The sequence below is a fragment of the Oncorhynchus nerka genome, linkage group LG6, assembly GCF_034236695.1.
Source record: "Oncorhynchus nerka isolate Pitt River linkage group LG6, Oner_Uvic_2.0, whole genome shotgun sequence".
Classification (NCBI taxonomy): domain Eukaryota; kingdom Metazoa; phylum Chordata; class Actinopteri; order Salmoniformes; family Salmonidae; genus Oncorhynchus; species Oncorhynchus nerka.
The window spans coordinates 22,736,495-22,753,924 of record NC_088401.1 but is presented as its reverse complement, the minus strand read 5'-3'; the positions used below and the strand labels follow the sequence as shown (position 1 = coordinate 22,753,924).

Below are 17,430 nucleotides of genomic sequence, written 5' to 3'. Positions count from 1 at the left end.
ACCATCCAGTCTATACATAACCTAACAGTAACCATCCAGTCTATACATAACCTAACAGTAACCATCCAGTCTATACATAATCTAACAGTAACCATCCAGTCTATATATAGAGCCTAACAGTAACCATCCTGTCTATATATAGATCCTAACAGTAACCATCCAGTCTATACATAACCTAACAGTAACCATCCAGTCTATACATAACCTAACAGTAACCATTCAGTCTATACATAACCTAACAGTAACCATCCAGTCTATACATAACCCAACAATAACCACCCAGTCTATACATAACCTAACAGTAACCATCCAGTCTATTCATAACCTAACAGTAACCATCCAGTCTATACATAACCTAACAGTAACCATCCAGTCTATACATAACCTAACAGTAACCATCCAGTCTATACATAACCTAACAGTAACCATCCAGTCTATACATAACCTAACAGTAACCATCCAGTCTATACATAACCTAACAGTAACCATCCAGTCTATACATAACCTAACAGTAACCATCCAGTCTATACATAACCTAACAGTAACCATCCAGTCTATACATAACCTAACAGTAACCATTCAGTCTATACATAACCTAACAGTAACCATCCAGTCTATACATAACCCAACATTAACCATCCAGTCTATACATAACCTAACAGTAACCATCCAGTCTATACATAACCTAACAGTAACCATCCAGTCTATACATAACCTAACAGTAACCATCCAGTCTATACATAACCTAACAGTAACCATCCAGTCTATACATAACCTAACAGTAACCATCCAGTCTATACATAACCTAACAGTAACCATCCAGTCTATACATAACCTAACAGTAACCAACAGTAACCATCCAGTCTATACATAACCTAACAGTAACCATCCAGTCTATACATAACCTAACAGTAACCATCCAGTCTATACATAACCTAACAGTAACCATCCAGTCTATACATAACCTAACAGTAACCATCCAGTCTATACATAACCTAACAGTAACCATCCAGTCTATACATAACCTAACAGTAACCATCCAGTCTATACATAACCTAACAGTAACCATCCAGTCTATACATAACCTAACAGTAACCATCCAGTCTATACATAACCTAACAGTAACCATCCAGTCTATACATAACCTAACAGTAACCATCCAGTCTATACATAACCTAACAGTAACCATCCAGTCTATACATAACCTAACAGTAACCATCCAGTCTATACATAACCTAACAGTAACCATCCAGTCTATACATAACCTAACAGTAAACATCTAGTATATATATAGGGCCTAACAGTAACCATCCAGTTTATATATAGAGCCTAACAGTAACCATCCTGTCTATATATAGATCCTAACAGTAACCATCCAGTCTATACATAACCTAACAGTAACCATCCAGTCTATACATAACCTAACAGTAACCATCCAGTCTATATAAATAGCCTAACAGTAACCATCCAGTCTATATATAGAGCCTAACAGTAACCATCCAGTCTATACATAACCTAACAGTAACCATCCAGTCTATACATAACCTAACAGTAACCATTCAGTCTATACATAACCTAACAGTAACCATCCAGTCTATACATAATCTAACAGTAACCATCCAGTCTATATATAGAGCCTAACAGTAACCATCCTGTCTATATATAGATCCTAACAGTAACCATCCAGTCTATACATAACCTAACAGTAACCATCCAGTCTATACATAACCTAACAGTAACCATTCAGTCTATACATAACCTAACAGTAACCATCCAGTCTATACATAACCCAACAATAACCATCCAGTCTATACATAACCTAACAGTAACCATCCAGTCTATACATAACCTAACAGTAACCATCCAGTCTATACATAACCTAACAGTAACCATCCAGTCTATACATAACCTAACAGTAACCATCCAGTCTATACATAACCTAACAGTAACCATCCAGTCTATACATAACCTAACAGTAACCATCCAGTCTATACATAACCTAACAGTAACCATCCAGTCTATACATAACCTAACAGTAACCATCCAGTCTATACATAACCTAACAGTAACCATCCAGTCTATACATAACCTAACAGTAACCATCAGTCTATACATAACCTAACAGTAACCATCCAGTCTATACATAACCTAACAGTAACCATCCAGTCTATACATAACCTAACAGTAACCATCCAGTCTATACATAACCTAACAGTAACCATCCAGTCTATACATAATCTAACAGTAACCATCCAGTCTATATATAGAGCCTAACAGTAACCATCCTGTCTATATATAGATCCTAACAGTAACCATCCAGTCTATACATAACCTAACATTAACCATCCAGTCTATACATAACCTAACAGTAACCATCCAGTCTATACATAACCTAACAGTAACCATCCAGTCTATACATAACCCAACAATAACCATCCAGTCTATACATAACCTAACAGTAACCATCCAGTCTATACATAACCTAACAGTAACCATCCTGTCTATATATAACCTGACAGCAACCATCCTCTCTATACATAACCTAACAGTAACCATCTAGTATATATATAGAGCCTAACAGTAACCATCCAGTCTATATATAGAGCCTAACAGTAACCATCCTGTCTATATATAGATCCTAACAGTAACCATCCTGTCTATACATAACCTAACAGTAACCATCCAGTCTATATATATAGCCTAACAGTAACCATCCAGTCTATTATTAGAGCCTAACAGTAACCATCCAGTCTATACATAACCTAACAGTAACCATCCAGTCTATACATAACCTAACAGTAACCATCTAGTATATATATAGAGCCTAACAGTAACCATCCAGTTTATATATAGAGCCTAACAGTAACCATCCAGTCTATATATAGAGCCTAACAGTAACCATCCAGTCTATACATAACCTAACAGTAACCATCCAGTCTATACATAACCTAACAATAACCATCCAGTCTATACATAACCTAACAGTAACCATCCAGTCTATATATAACCTAACAGTAACCATCCAGTCTATACATAACCAAACAGTAACCATCCAGTCTATACATAACCTAACAGTAACCATCCAGTCTATACATAACCTAACAATAACCATCCAGTCTATATATAGAGCCTAACAGTAACCATCCAGTCTATACATAACCTAACAGTAAACATCTAGTATATATATAGGGCCTAACAGTAACCATCCAGTTTATATATAGAGCCTAACAGTAACCATCCAGTCTATATATAGAGCCTAACAGTAACCATCCAGTCTATACATAACCTAACAGTAACCATCCAGTCTATAAATAACCTAACAATAACCATCCAGTCTATACATAACCTAACAGTAACCATCCAGTCTATATATAACCTGACAGCAACCATCCTCTCTATACATAACCTAACAGTAACCATCTATTATATATATAGAGCCTAACAGTACCCATCCAGTCTATATATAGAGCCTAACAGTAACCATCCAGTCTATACATAATCTAACAGTAACCATCCCGTCTATACATAACCTAACAGTAACCACCCAGTCTATACATAACCTAACAGTAACCATCCAGTCTATACATAACCTAACAGTAACCATCCAGTCTATACATAACCTAACAGTAACCATCCAGTCTATACATAACCTAACAGTAACCATCCAGTCTATATATAGTTCCTAACAGTAACCATCCAGTCTATACATAACCTAACAGTAACCATCCAGTCTATATAAATAGCCTAACAGTAACCATCCAGTCTATATATAGAGCCTAACAGTAACCATCCAGTCTATACATAACCTAACAGTAACCATCCAGTCTATACATAACCTAACAGTAACCATCTAGTATATATATAGAGCCTAACAGTAACCATCCAGTTTATATATAGAGCATAACAGTAACCATCCAGTTTATATATAGAGCCTAACAGTAACCATCCAGTCTATATATAGAGCCTAACAGTAACCATCCAGTCTATACATAACCTAACAATAACCATCCAGTCTATACATAACCTAACAGTAACCATCCTGTCTATACATAACCTAACAGTAACCATCCTGTCTATACATAACCTAACAGTAACCATCCAGTCTATGTATAACCTGACAGCAACCATCCTCTCTATACATAACCTAACAGTAACCATCTAGTATATAGATAGAGCCTAACAGTAACCATCCAGTCTATATATAGAGCCTAACAGTAACCATCCTGTCTATATATAGATCCCAACAGTAACCATCCTGTCTATACATAACCTAACAGTAACCATCTAGTATATATATAGAGCCTAACAGTAACCATCCAGTCTATATATAGAGCCTAACAGTAACCATCCAGTCTATATATAGAGCCTAACAGTAACCAAGTCCATCCAGTCTATACATAACCTAACAATAACCATCCAGTCTATACATAACCTAACAGTAACCAGTCTATACATAACCTAACAGTAACCATCCAGTCTATACATAACCTAACAGTACCATCCCATCCAGTCTATACATAACCTAACAGTAACCATCCAGTCTATACATAACTATATATAGATAACAGTAACCATCCTGTCTATAACCTAACAGTAACCATCTAGTATATATATAACAGTAACCATCCAGTCTATACATAACCTAACAGTAACCATCCAGTCTCTATACATAGAGCCTAACAGTAACCATCCTGTCTATACATAACCTAACAGTAACCATCCAGTCTATACATAACCTAACAGTAACCATCCAGTCTATACATAACCTAACAGTAACCATCCAGTCTATACATAACCTAACAGTAACCATCCAGTCTATACATAACCTAACAGTAACCATCTAGTATAGCCTAACAGTAACCATCCAGTCTATATATAGAGCCTAACAGTAACCATCCAGTCTATATATAGAGCCTAACAGTAACCATCCAGTCTATATATAGTAACCATCCAGTCTATACATAACCTAACAGTAACCATCCAGTCTATACATAACCTAACAGTAACCATCCAGTCTATACATAATAACATAACCATCCAGTCTATACTAACCTAACAGTAACCATCCAGTCTATACATAACCCTAAATCCAGTAACCATCCAGTCATAACCTAACAGTCTCCATATACATAACCTAACAGTAACCATCCAGTCTATACAGTAAACCAAACAGTAACCATCCAGTCTATACATAAGCCCAGTAACCATCCAGTCTATATATAACCATCCTGTCTATACATAACCTAACAGTAACCATCCAGTCTATAAATAACCTGACAGTAACCATCCAGTCTATACATAACCTAACAGTAACCATCTAGTATATATATAGAGCCTAACAGTAACCATCCAGTCTATACATAACCTAACAGTAACCATCTAGTATATATAGAGCCTATATATAACAGTAACCATCCAGTCTATATATAGAGCCTAACAGTAACCATCCAGTCTATATATAGTAACCATCCAGCCTAACAGTAACCATCCAGTCTATACATAACCTAACAGTAACCATCCAGTCTATACATAACCTAACAGTAACCATCCAGTCTAGTAACCATCCTGTCTATACATAACCTAACAGTAACCATCCAGTCTATACATATAACCATCCAGTAACAACAGTAACCATCCAGTCTATACATAACCTAACAGTAACCATCCAGTCTATACATAACCTAACAGTAACCATCTAGTATATAGCCTAATAGATCCCTAACAGTAACCATCCAGTCTATATATAGAGCCTAACAGTAACCATCCAGTCTATATATATACATAACCTAACAGTAACCATCCTGTCTATACATAACCTAACAGTAAACCATCTAGTAACCATCCATATATAGAGCCTAACAGTAACCATCCAGTCTATATATAGAGCCTAACAGTAACCATCCAGTCTATAACAGTAACCATCCAGTCTATATATAGCCTAACAGTAACCACCTAACAGTAACCATCCAGTCTATACATAACCTAACAGTAACCATCCAGTCTATACATAACCTAACAGTAACCATCCAGTCTATACATAACCTAACAGTAACCATCCTGTCTATACATAACTTAACAGTAACCATCCAGTCTATACATAACCTAACAGTAACCATCCAGTCTATACATAGACAGTAAGCCTAACAGTAACCATCCTGTCTATACATAACCTAACAGTAACCATCCAGTCTATACATAACTAACTAAACAGTAACCATCCAGTCTATACATAACCTAACAGTAACCATCCAGTCTATACATAACCTAACAGTAACCATCCAGTCTATGCATAACCTAACAGTAACCATCTAGTATATATATAGAGCCTAACAGTAACCATCCAGTCTATATATAGAGCCTAACAGTAACCATCCAGTCTATATATAGAGCCTAACAGTAACCATCCAGTCTATATATAGAGCCTAACAGTAACCATCCAGTCTATACATAACCTAACAGTAACCATCCAGTCTATACATAACCTAACAATAACCATCCAGTCTATACATAACCTAACAGTAACCATCCAGTCTATATATAACCTAACAGTAACCATCCAGTCTATACATAACCAAACAGTAACCATCCAGTCTATACATAACCTAACATTAACCATCCTGTCTATACATAACCTAACAGTAACCATCCAGTCTATATTTAACCTGACAGCAACCATCCTCTCTATACATAACCTAACTGTAACCATCTAGTATATATATAGAGCCTAACAGTAACCATCTAGTATATATATAGAGCCTTATAGTAACCATCCAGTCTATATATAGAGCCTAACAGTAACCATCCAGTCTATATATAGAGCCTAACAGTAACCATCCAGTCTATACATAACCTAACAGTAACCATCCAGTCTATACATAACCTAACAGTAACCATCCTGTCTATACATAACTTAACAGTAACCATCCAGTCTATACATAACTTAACAGTAACCATCCAGTCTCTACATAGAGCCTAATAGTAACCATCCTGTCTATACATAACCTAACAGTAACCATCCAGTCTATACATAACCTAACAGTAACCATCCAGTCTATACATAACCTAACAGTAACCATCTAGTATATATATAGAGCCTAACAGTAACCATCCAGTCTATATATAGAGCCTAACAGTAACCATAACCATCCAGTCTATACATAACCTAACAGTAACCATCCAGTCTATACATAACCTAACAGTAACCATCCAGTCTATGTAACCATCCAGTCTATGCATAACCTAACAGTAACCATCTAGTATATATATAGAGCCTAACAGTAACCATCCAGTCTATATATAGAGCCTAACAGTAACCATCCAGTCTATACATAACCTAACAGTAACCATCCAGTCTATACATAACCTAACAGTAACCATCCAGTCTATACATAACCAAACAGTAACCATCCAGTCTATACATAACCTAACATTAACCATCCTGTCTATACATAACCTAACAGTAACCATCCAGTCTATTTATAACCTGACAGCAACCATCCTCTCCATACATAACCTAACAGTAACCATCTAGTATATATATAGAGCCTAACAGTAACCATCCAGTCTATATATAGAGCCTAACAGTAACCATCCGGTCTATATATAGAGCCTAACGGTAACCATCCTGTCTATATATAGATCCCAACAGTAACCATCCTGTCTATACATAACCTAACAATAACCATCTAGTATATATATAGAGCCTTATAGTAACCATCCAGTCTATATATAGAGCCTAACAGTAACCATCCAGTCTATATATAGAGCCTAACAGTAACCATCCAGTCTATACATAACCTAACAGTAACCATCCAGTCTATACATAACCTAACAGTAACCATCCAGTCTATACATAACCTAACAGTAACCATCCAGTCTATACATAACCTAACAGTAACCATCCAGTCTATACATAACCTAACAGTAACCATCCTGTCTATATAGATCCTAACAGTAACCATCCAGTCTATACATAACCTAACAGTAGCCATCCAGTCTATACATAACCTAACAGTAACCATCCTGTCTATACATAACTTAACAGTAACCATCCAGTCTCTATATAGAGCCTAACAGTAACCATCCTGTCTATACATAACCTAACAGTAACCATCCAGTCTATACATAACCTAACAGTAACCATCCTGTCTATATATAGATCCTAACAGTAACCATCCAGTCTATACATAACCTAACAGTAAACATCCAGTCTATACATAACCTAACAGTAACCATCCAGTCTATACATAACCTAACAGTAACCATCCTGTCTATACATAACTTAACAGTAACCATCCAGTCTATACATAACTTAACAGTAACCATCCAGTCTCTACATAGAGCCTAATAGTAACCATCCTGTCTATACATAACCTAACAGTAACCATCCAGTCTATACATAACCTAACAGTAACCATCCAGTCTATACATAACCTAACAGTAACCATCTAGTATATATATAGAGCCTAACAGTAACCATCCAGTCTATATATATAGCCTAACAGTAACCATCCAGTCTATACATAACCTAACAGTAACCATCCAGTCTATACATAACCTAACAGTAACCATCCTGTCTATACATAACTTAACAGTAACCATCCAGTCTATACATAACTTAACAGTAACCATCCAGTCTCTAACCACATAGAGCCTAATAGTAACCATAACCATCCTGTCTATACATAACCTAACAGTAACCATCCAGTCTATACATAACCTAACAGTAACCATCCAGTCTATACATAACCTAACAGTAACCATCTAGTATATATATAGAGCCTAACAGTAACCATCCAGTCTATATATAGAGCCTAACAGTAACCATCCAGTCTATACATAACCTAACAGTAACCATCCAGTCTATACATAACCTAACAGTAACCATCCAGTCTATACATAACCAAACAGTAACCATCCAGTCTATACATAACCTAACATTAACCATCCTGTCTATACATAACCTAACAGTAACCATCCAGTCTATTTATAACCTGACAGCAACCATCCTCTCCATACATAACCTAACAGTAACCATCTAGTATATATATAGAGCCTAACAGTAACCATCCAGTCTATATATAGAGCCTAACAGTAACCATCCGGTCTATATATAGAGCCTAACGGTAACCATCCTGTCTATATATAGATCCCAACAGTAACCATCCTGTCTATACATAACCTAACAATAACCATCTAGTATATATATAGAGCCTTATAGTAACCATCCAGTCTATATATAGAGCCTAACAGTAACCATCCAGTCTATATATAGAGCCTAACAGTAACCATCCAGTCTATACATAACCTAACAGTAACCATCCAGTCTATACATAACCTAACAGTAACCATCCAGTCTATACATAACCTAACAGTAACCATCCAGTCTATACATAACCTAACAGTAACCATCCAGTCTATACATAACCTAACAGTAACCATCCTGTCTATATAGATCCTAACAGTAACCATCCAGTCTATACATAACCTAACAGTAGCCATCCAGTCTATACATAACCTAACAGTAACCATCCTGTCTATACATAACTTAACAGTAACCATCCAGTCTATACATAACTTAACAGTAACCATCCAGTCTCTATATAGAGCCTAACAGTAACCATCCTGTCTATACATAACCTAACAGTAACCATCCAGTCTATACATAACCTAACAGTAACCATCCAGTCTATACATAACCTAACAGTAACCATCTAGTATATATATAGAGCCTAACAGTAACCATCCAGTCTATATATAGAGCCTAACAGTAACCATCCAGTCTATACATAACCTAACAGTAACCATCCAGTCTATACATAACCTAACAGTAACCATCTAGTATATATATAGAGCCTAACAGTAACATTTACATTTAAGTCATTTAGCAGACGCTCTTATCCAGAGCGACTATATAGAGCCTAACAGTAACCATCCAGTCTATATATAGAGCCTAACAGTAACCATCCAGTCTATACATAACCTAACAGTAACCATCCAGTCTATACATAACCTAACAGTAACCATCCAATCTATACATAACCTAACAGTAACCATCCAGTCTATATATAGAGCCTAACAGTAACCATCCAGCCTATATATAGAGCCTAATAGTAACCATCCAGTCTATACATAACCTAACAGTAACCATCTAGTATATATATAGAGCCTAACAGTAACCATCCAGTCTATACATAACGTAACAGTAACCATTCAGTCTATATATAGAGCCTAACAGTAACCATCCAGTCTATATATAGATCCTAACAGTAACCATCCAGTCTATATATAGAGCCTACCTGTAACCATCCAGTATATACATAACCTAACAGTAACCATCCAGTCTATACATAACCTAACAGTAGCCATCCAGTCTATACATAACCTAACAGTAACCATCCAGTCTATATATAGATCCTAACAGTAACCATCCAGTCTATATATAGATCCTAACAGTAACCATCCAGTCTATATATAGAGCCTAACAGTAACCATCCAGTCTATATATAGAGCCTAACAGTAACCATCCAGTCTATACATAACCTAACAGTAACCATCCACTGAGTCTATGAGTCAGTGACAGCTTGAGATGAAATCTGTTTTGGAGTACGACCTCTAAGATGAGTCTAATGCACATGAGGCAGAGGACAAGTCTAGTCCTGTGTTCCTCGCATTCATTGATTTAGCGTAATAATGATAGTGAGAGACAGCAGGCAATACCAACGGCTCAATTCTGATAGTGAGAGAGAGCAGGCAATACCAACGGCTCAATTCTGATAGTGAGAGACATCAGGCAATACCAACGGCTCAATAGTGATAGTGAGAGACAGCAAGGCAATACCAACGGCTCAATTTTGATAGTGAGAGAGAGCAGGCAATACCAATGGCTCAATTCTGATAGTGAGAGAGAGCAGGCAATACCAACGGCTCAATTCCGATAGTGAGAGACAGCAGGCAATACCAACGGCTCAATTCTGAGCAGCTCAGCTCCCTCCCCCGTCTCTATTTACCCCCATTAGTACACAATGTCAACATGATTACAACGAGAATGACATGACAATCTAACTAGACAAACTGAACCAGAGTACATTGTAAGGCTTTGGTTCCCTCCCAAATGTTGTTCAGTCTCTGCTCATTGACTTTCATTTTGAAACCCTAAAACAGACAAGTGTTGGTGGAGCTGTGAGCGTCCCATCAGAAAGGATATGAGTGTACTAAAACCTTTATTGATGCTCTTCTAACAGGATGAAAGGGGTTAAAAATATAGAGTGCAGACGTGGCACTAAATCGGAAGATGGCCTTCCCTTTGTTCAGTACTATAAATGTCTGTGGAGAAACAGGAAGCGAGAGAGACAAAGAGAGAGAGGAAGAACGTGAGAGACAGAGGGGGTGAGGGAGATTGAAAGAGACAGAGAGATGCATCATGGTTAAGGGCAATATGGCATGGCAATAAATGTGTACAATAAACTTGCAGTGGCAACAACCACACACTGACAGTACATCCACGCACACACACATACACATATGCACACACACACACACACACACACACACACACACACACACACACACACACACGCACACACACCCGAACACATACACACACAAACAAACAAAATCACTGATTACATTGCAAGTCCCCCATGCTGGTACTCTCTGCTCTGTAAAATGTCTTTACATTCAAAGTGTGTCCGATGTAGGGTTGCATAACTTTCCCAAAAAGCCCATCTTTTCCAGAAATACTACATTTCCTGCCTATTCCAACCTGATTCCGGGAATGTTACAACAGGGATTAGTGGAAAACCTGGGAATTTGGGGAAATTTCCCAGAATTTTGCAACCCTAGTCCAATGTATTTAGACCTCAAAACAGACTCATCCCAAGCCTTCATCCACATCCCAAGCCTTCATAGTCATCTGAAAACATCTCTTAAACTGTAGTTCATATAGTACCAGCAGGTTTATCCACTCTCTCATAGTCTGTCGGTGTTGGCTTGCATAGACCTATTGGATTATCAAATGGCCTGGGCCAAGTTAAGGTAAACAATAAGAGGTTGTTTTGGTTTGGTTGATTTGTTCCATTCCTCTACAAAACCTTTGGGAAATTAGCAGGAGCTCTTATCCTCTGGAGGAGAGGTAGGAGAAAGAGAGTGAGAAAGATAAAACGAGAGAGAGAGAGAGAAAGAGAGAAAGAGAGAGAGAGAGAGAGAGAGAGAGAGAGAGAGAGAGAGAGAGAGAGAGAGAGAGAAAGAAAGAAAGAAAGAAAGAAAGAAAGAAAGAAAGAGAAAGAAAGAAAGAAAGAAAGAAAGAGAAAGAGAGGGGAGGGCAGGAGGGATGGGGAGAGAGAGATTGAGGGAGAGTCAGAGAGAGAAAAGAGAGAGAGAAAGAGAGAGAGAGAGAGAGAGAGAGAGAGAGAGGTGCAGGACAGATGGGGAGAAAGAGATTGAGGGAGAGTCAGAGGGAGAAAGAGAGAGAGGGGGGGCAGGGGGATGGGGAGAGAGAGATTGAGGGAGAGTCAGAGAGAGAAAGAGAGAGATAGAGGGAGGGAGGGGGTGTAGGAGGGATGGGGAGAGAGATTGAGGGAGAGAGAGAGGGAGGGAAGGCAGAAACATTCAGGAAGACAGAGGAAAGTGAGGTGAGGACCCACAACTGTATCCAGTTGACATGTCCTCTATCCCCAGAACAACTGTCTATCCCCAGAACAACTATCTATCCCCAGAATAACTATCTATCCCCAGGAGAACTCTCTATCCCCAAGAGAACTATCTATCCCCAGCACAACTATCTATTCCCAGGAGAACTATCTATCCCCAGGAGAACTATCGATCCACAGGAGAACTATCGATCCACCGGAGAACTATCTATCCCCAGGAGAACTATCTATCCCCAAGAGAACTATCTATCCCCAGGAGAACTCTCTATCCCCAAGAGAACTATCTATCCCCAGGAGAACTATCGATCCACAGGAGAACTATCTATCCACCGGAGAACTCTCTATCCCCAAGAGAACTATCTATCCACAGCACAACTATCTATTCCCAGGAGAACTATCTATTCCCAGGAGAACTATCTATCCCCAGGAGAACTATCTATCCCCAGCACAACTATCTATCCCCAGGAGAACTATCGATCCACAGGAGAACTATCTATTCCCAGCACAACTATCTATCCCCAGGAGAACTCTCTATCCCCAAGAGAACTATCTATCCCCAGGAGAACTATCGATCCACAGGAGAACTATCTATCCACCGGAGAACTCTCTATCCCCAAGAGAACTATCTATCCACAGCACAACTATCTATTCCCAGGAGAACTATCTATCCCCAGGAGAACTATCGATCCACAGGAGAACTATCTATCCCCAGGAGAACTATCGATCCACAGGAGAACTATCTATCCCCAAGAGAACTATCTATCCCCAGCACAACTATCTATCCCCAGGAGAACTATCGATCCACAGGAGAACTATCTATTCCCAGCACAACTATCTATTCCCAGGAGAACTATCGATCCACAGGAGAACTCTCTATCCCCAAGAGAACTATCTATCCCCAGCACAACTATCTATCCCCAGGAGAACTATCGATCCACAGGAGAACTCTCTATCCCCAGGAGAACTATCTATCCCCAGCACAACTATTTATTCCCAGGAGAACTATCGATCCACAGGAGAACTATCTATCCCCAGCACAACTATCTATCCCCAGGAGAACTATCGATCCACAGGAGAACTCTCTATCCCCAGGAGAACTATCTATCCCCAGCACAACTATCTATTCCCAGGAGAACTATCGATCCACAGGAGAACTATCCATCCCCAGCACAACTATCTATCCCCAGGAGAACTATCGATCCACAGGAGAACTATCTATTCCCAGCACAACTATCTATTCCCAGGAGAACTATCGATCCACAGGAGAACTATCGATCCACCGGAGAACTATCTATCCCCAAGAGAACTATCTATCCCCAAGAGAACTATCTATCCACAGGATAACTATCTATCCCCAGGAGAACTATCTATCCCCAGAATAACTATCTATCCCCAGAATAACTATCTATCCCCAGAATAACTATCTATCCCCAGGAGAACTAGCTATCCCCAGAATAACTATATATCCCTAGGAGATCTATCGATCTCCAGGAGAACTATATATTCTCAGAATAACTATATATCCCTAGGAGATCTATCTATCTCCAGGAGAACTATATATTCTCAGAATAACTATATATCCCTAGGAGAACTATCTATCCCCAGGAGAACTAGCTATCCCCAGGAGAACTAGCTATCCCCAGGATAACTATCTATCCCCAGGAGAACTATCTATCCCCAGAATAACTATCTATCCCCAGAATAACTATCTATCCCCAGAATAACTATCTATCCCCAGGAGAACTAGCTATCCCCAGAATAACTATATATCCCTAGGAGGTCTATCTATCTCCAGGAGAACTATATATTCTCAGAATAACTATATATCCCTAGGAGATCTATCTATCCCCAGGAGAACTATCTATCCCCAGGAGAACTATCTATCCCCAGGAGAACTATCTATCCCCAGGAGAACTAGCTCTTCAGCCTCCCTCTGTATCCTCCAGCAAACCAAAACTCCAGACTGATGAATTTTGAAAGGCCAATTTTAAAACTGAGCACCTTAAAACCAGTACTCTAGCCTCTGTCCTTTTCACATACTGTACCGGTACAATTTTCACTCCCTGGGAAACTGATTAAATCAAATCAAATGTTATTTCCTCAATTGCTACATACTCAAATCACTTAAATTCAACTGATGCCACACCAACTACAGCCATAGGTGTCAGTTCATTTTGATTTATCCACCAGCTTAAAAGCTTATTATTCACATCCTGGAATACACGTTTTTCTCATCTACAGTCCTACAGTACCCCCAGGGTTGCACATTCTTGTTCCAGCACTAACACACCTAATTCAACTTATCAAGGGGCTTGACGATAAGTCGAGTAGTTCAATATGGATGTGCTAATGCTGGAACAAAAATGTGCCACTCTGGGAGGTATACTGTAATGCATACCGTATAGAATGACTCGATGAGGCACCCTCCAGTCTACACAGTGGGGGGGTGACACAAACCCATTTCAAAACTCTTTTTAAGGAAGAAGGACTGTGTGAGAACCAGAATGGTGCCAACAGTAAACCATCGTCTGTCTGTCTGTCTGTCTCTCTTTCGGTTTGTTTTTCTGTCTGTCTGTCTGCCTGATCCTTCTATTCGTAAATCAGTCCTACCTTTTGCATCCTCAGAACACACACATGTGCAGACGAGCGCACATGCACGTACACACACACATCCTGAATCTGCAGCCCAAACAGGCCCAGTCACAGGGCCCAAAAATGGGTATGGGAATCCTTTCAACCTGCCTCAAAGGCCACAGCCAGTTTCCATTAGGACGGATGACACACACACACACACACACGCACACACGCACACACACACACGTACACATGCACACACACCATTTCAGAGGCTTTATATAAGGAGGGTCACTGTGAGTACACCAGAGATGTGTTTCAGAAGGGGAAATTGGTTCAGATGAATAAAAGCACACAGGAAGATGTTCCAGTAATTGGAATGGTACTAAAGAGGAAATCCTTCAAGGAGGTCCAATAGACAAAGGAAGCGATGTCAGTGATGATATAAGAAGTGACATGCTCTTAAAAACACATTTCACACTGGCATTCGAACACAAGTATAAGGACCCTTGAGAGAGACACCCACCACCTCACGCTCACGCTCACGCTCACACACAAACACACACCCACACAGCCCCTCTCATTCTCCCACCAACCATCAACCCCCAGTGCTCACTCTCTGGTTCTTGAAGTAGAATGGGTCAAAGTCATCCAGTGGGACTCCCACCAGGCCGGCGGGGATGTCGCCGAAGATGCGTGGCAGCTGTTTGCCGGCCTCCAGGTCGGCCCGGGGCCGGGGCAGCTCCACGTCTCCCAGGTCCTCTTGGTAGTGCTTGGTACGCCGGGCCTCCTCCTCAGCGATCCGCTGCTCCACGGCAGCCAGGGACTCCCGGGTGAACCGGTGCAAGCTGTCAGGACCCGGTGGTAGCAGCAGGGTGGCCATCTTCTCATCCTGAGTCACCTGTCCTAGGGTTGACTTCACCAGCTACCAGGGGGGGAGAGGGGAAGGAAAGAGAGAGAGAGGGAGAGTAGCGAGTAGGGAGGAGGTGATAGGGAGAGGGAGTAGGGAGGGGGAGATAGAAAGAGACAGAGAGAGGTAATCAACAGGGCAGTCACACAGGGGTATCACTCCTAAATGCAGACCTGAGTTAACATAGACCTCTTTCCTGCAGTCAAATAACCAAATCGCCCTCTAGTGGCCTCATGGGTGGAATGTTATTCATCTTTTTCATAACATCATAATAAATAAACATAAAAAAATCTGGTGTTTCTATGTAAAACACTTTTATTATGTGTCAGTCTTTTGTGATGTACAGTCCAGTTGGAAACTATTCAGACCCCTTGAATTTTTACATTTTGTTACATTACAGCCGTATTTGTAAATGGATTAAATAGTTTTTTCCCCTCATCAATCTACACACAATACCCCATAATGACAGAGCAAAAACTGGTTTCTAGACATTTCTGCAAATTCATAAAAAAATATACAATTTACGTAAGCATTCAGACCCTTTACTCAGTACTTTGTTGAAGCACCTTTGGCAGCGATTACAGCCTCGAGTCTTATTGGGTATGACTCTACAAGCTTGGCACACCTGTATCTGGAAAGTTTCTCCCATTCTTCATGGTGGTTCCACATTTCTTCCATTGAAGAAAGATGGAGGTCTCTGTGTTCTTGGGGACATTCAAAGCTGCAGAAAGGTTTTGGTACCCTTCCCCAGATCTGTGCCTCGACACAATCCTGTGTCAGAGCTCTACGGACAATTCCTTCAACCTCATGGCTTAGTTTTTGCTTATATAGACTGGTGTGTGCCTGTCCAAATCATGTCCAATTTATCACAGGTGGACTCCAATCAAGTTGTAGAAACACCTCAAGGATGATCAATGGAAAGAGGATGCACCTGAGCTCGATTTCAAGTCTCAGAGCAAAGGGCCTGAATACTTATGTAAATAAGGTATCTGTTTTTTCTTTGTAATACATTTGTAAAAATTTCAAAAAATACAGTTTCTGCTTTGTCATTATGAAGTATTTTGTGTAGATTGATGAGAAAAATGTTTTATTAAATCCATTTTAGAATAAGGCTGTAACGTAACAAAATGTGGAAAAAGTCAAGGGGTCTGAATACTTTTCAAATGCACTGTGTACAAAATGTAATATTGGGATGCAAACTCAAAACATAATGCATTTTCAACTCTGTATCTGACATGGTACAAGTGTCTTGTTTTCTTGAAGCTCGTAACCATGTGTGTGAGGTGAATACTTTTG

General features: G+C 39.4%; 1 protein-coding gene across 1 annotated transcript in view; it reads right to left on the bottom strand.

Moving 5' to 3' along the window:
* scn5lab (sodium channel, voltage gated, type V-like, alpha b) overlaps nucleotides 1–17,430 on the bottom strand; it is a 208,287-nt gene that overhangs the window by 155,483 nt on the left and 35,374 nt on the right. Inside the window, 2 exon segments of the mRNA XM_065019402.1 lie at nucleotides 11,207–11,325; nucleotides 15,841–16,149. Coding sequence (XP_064875474.1) covers nucleotides 11,207–11,325; nucleotides 15,841–16,107 — 386 coding nt within the window. The 5' untranslated portion in view covers nucleotides 16,108–16,149.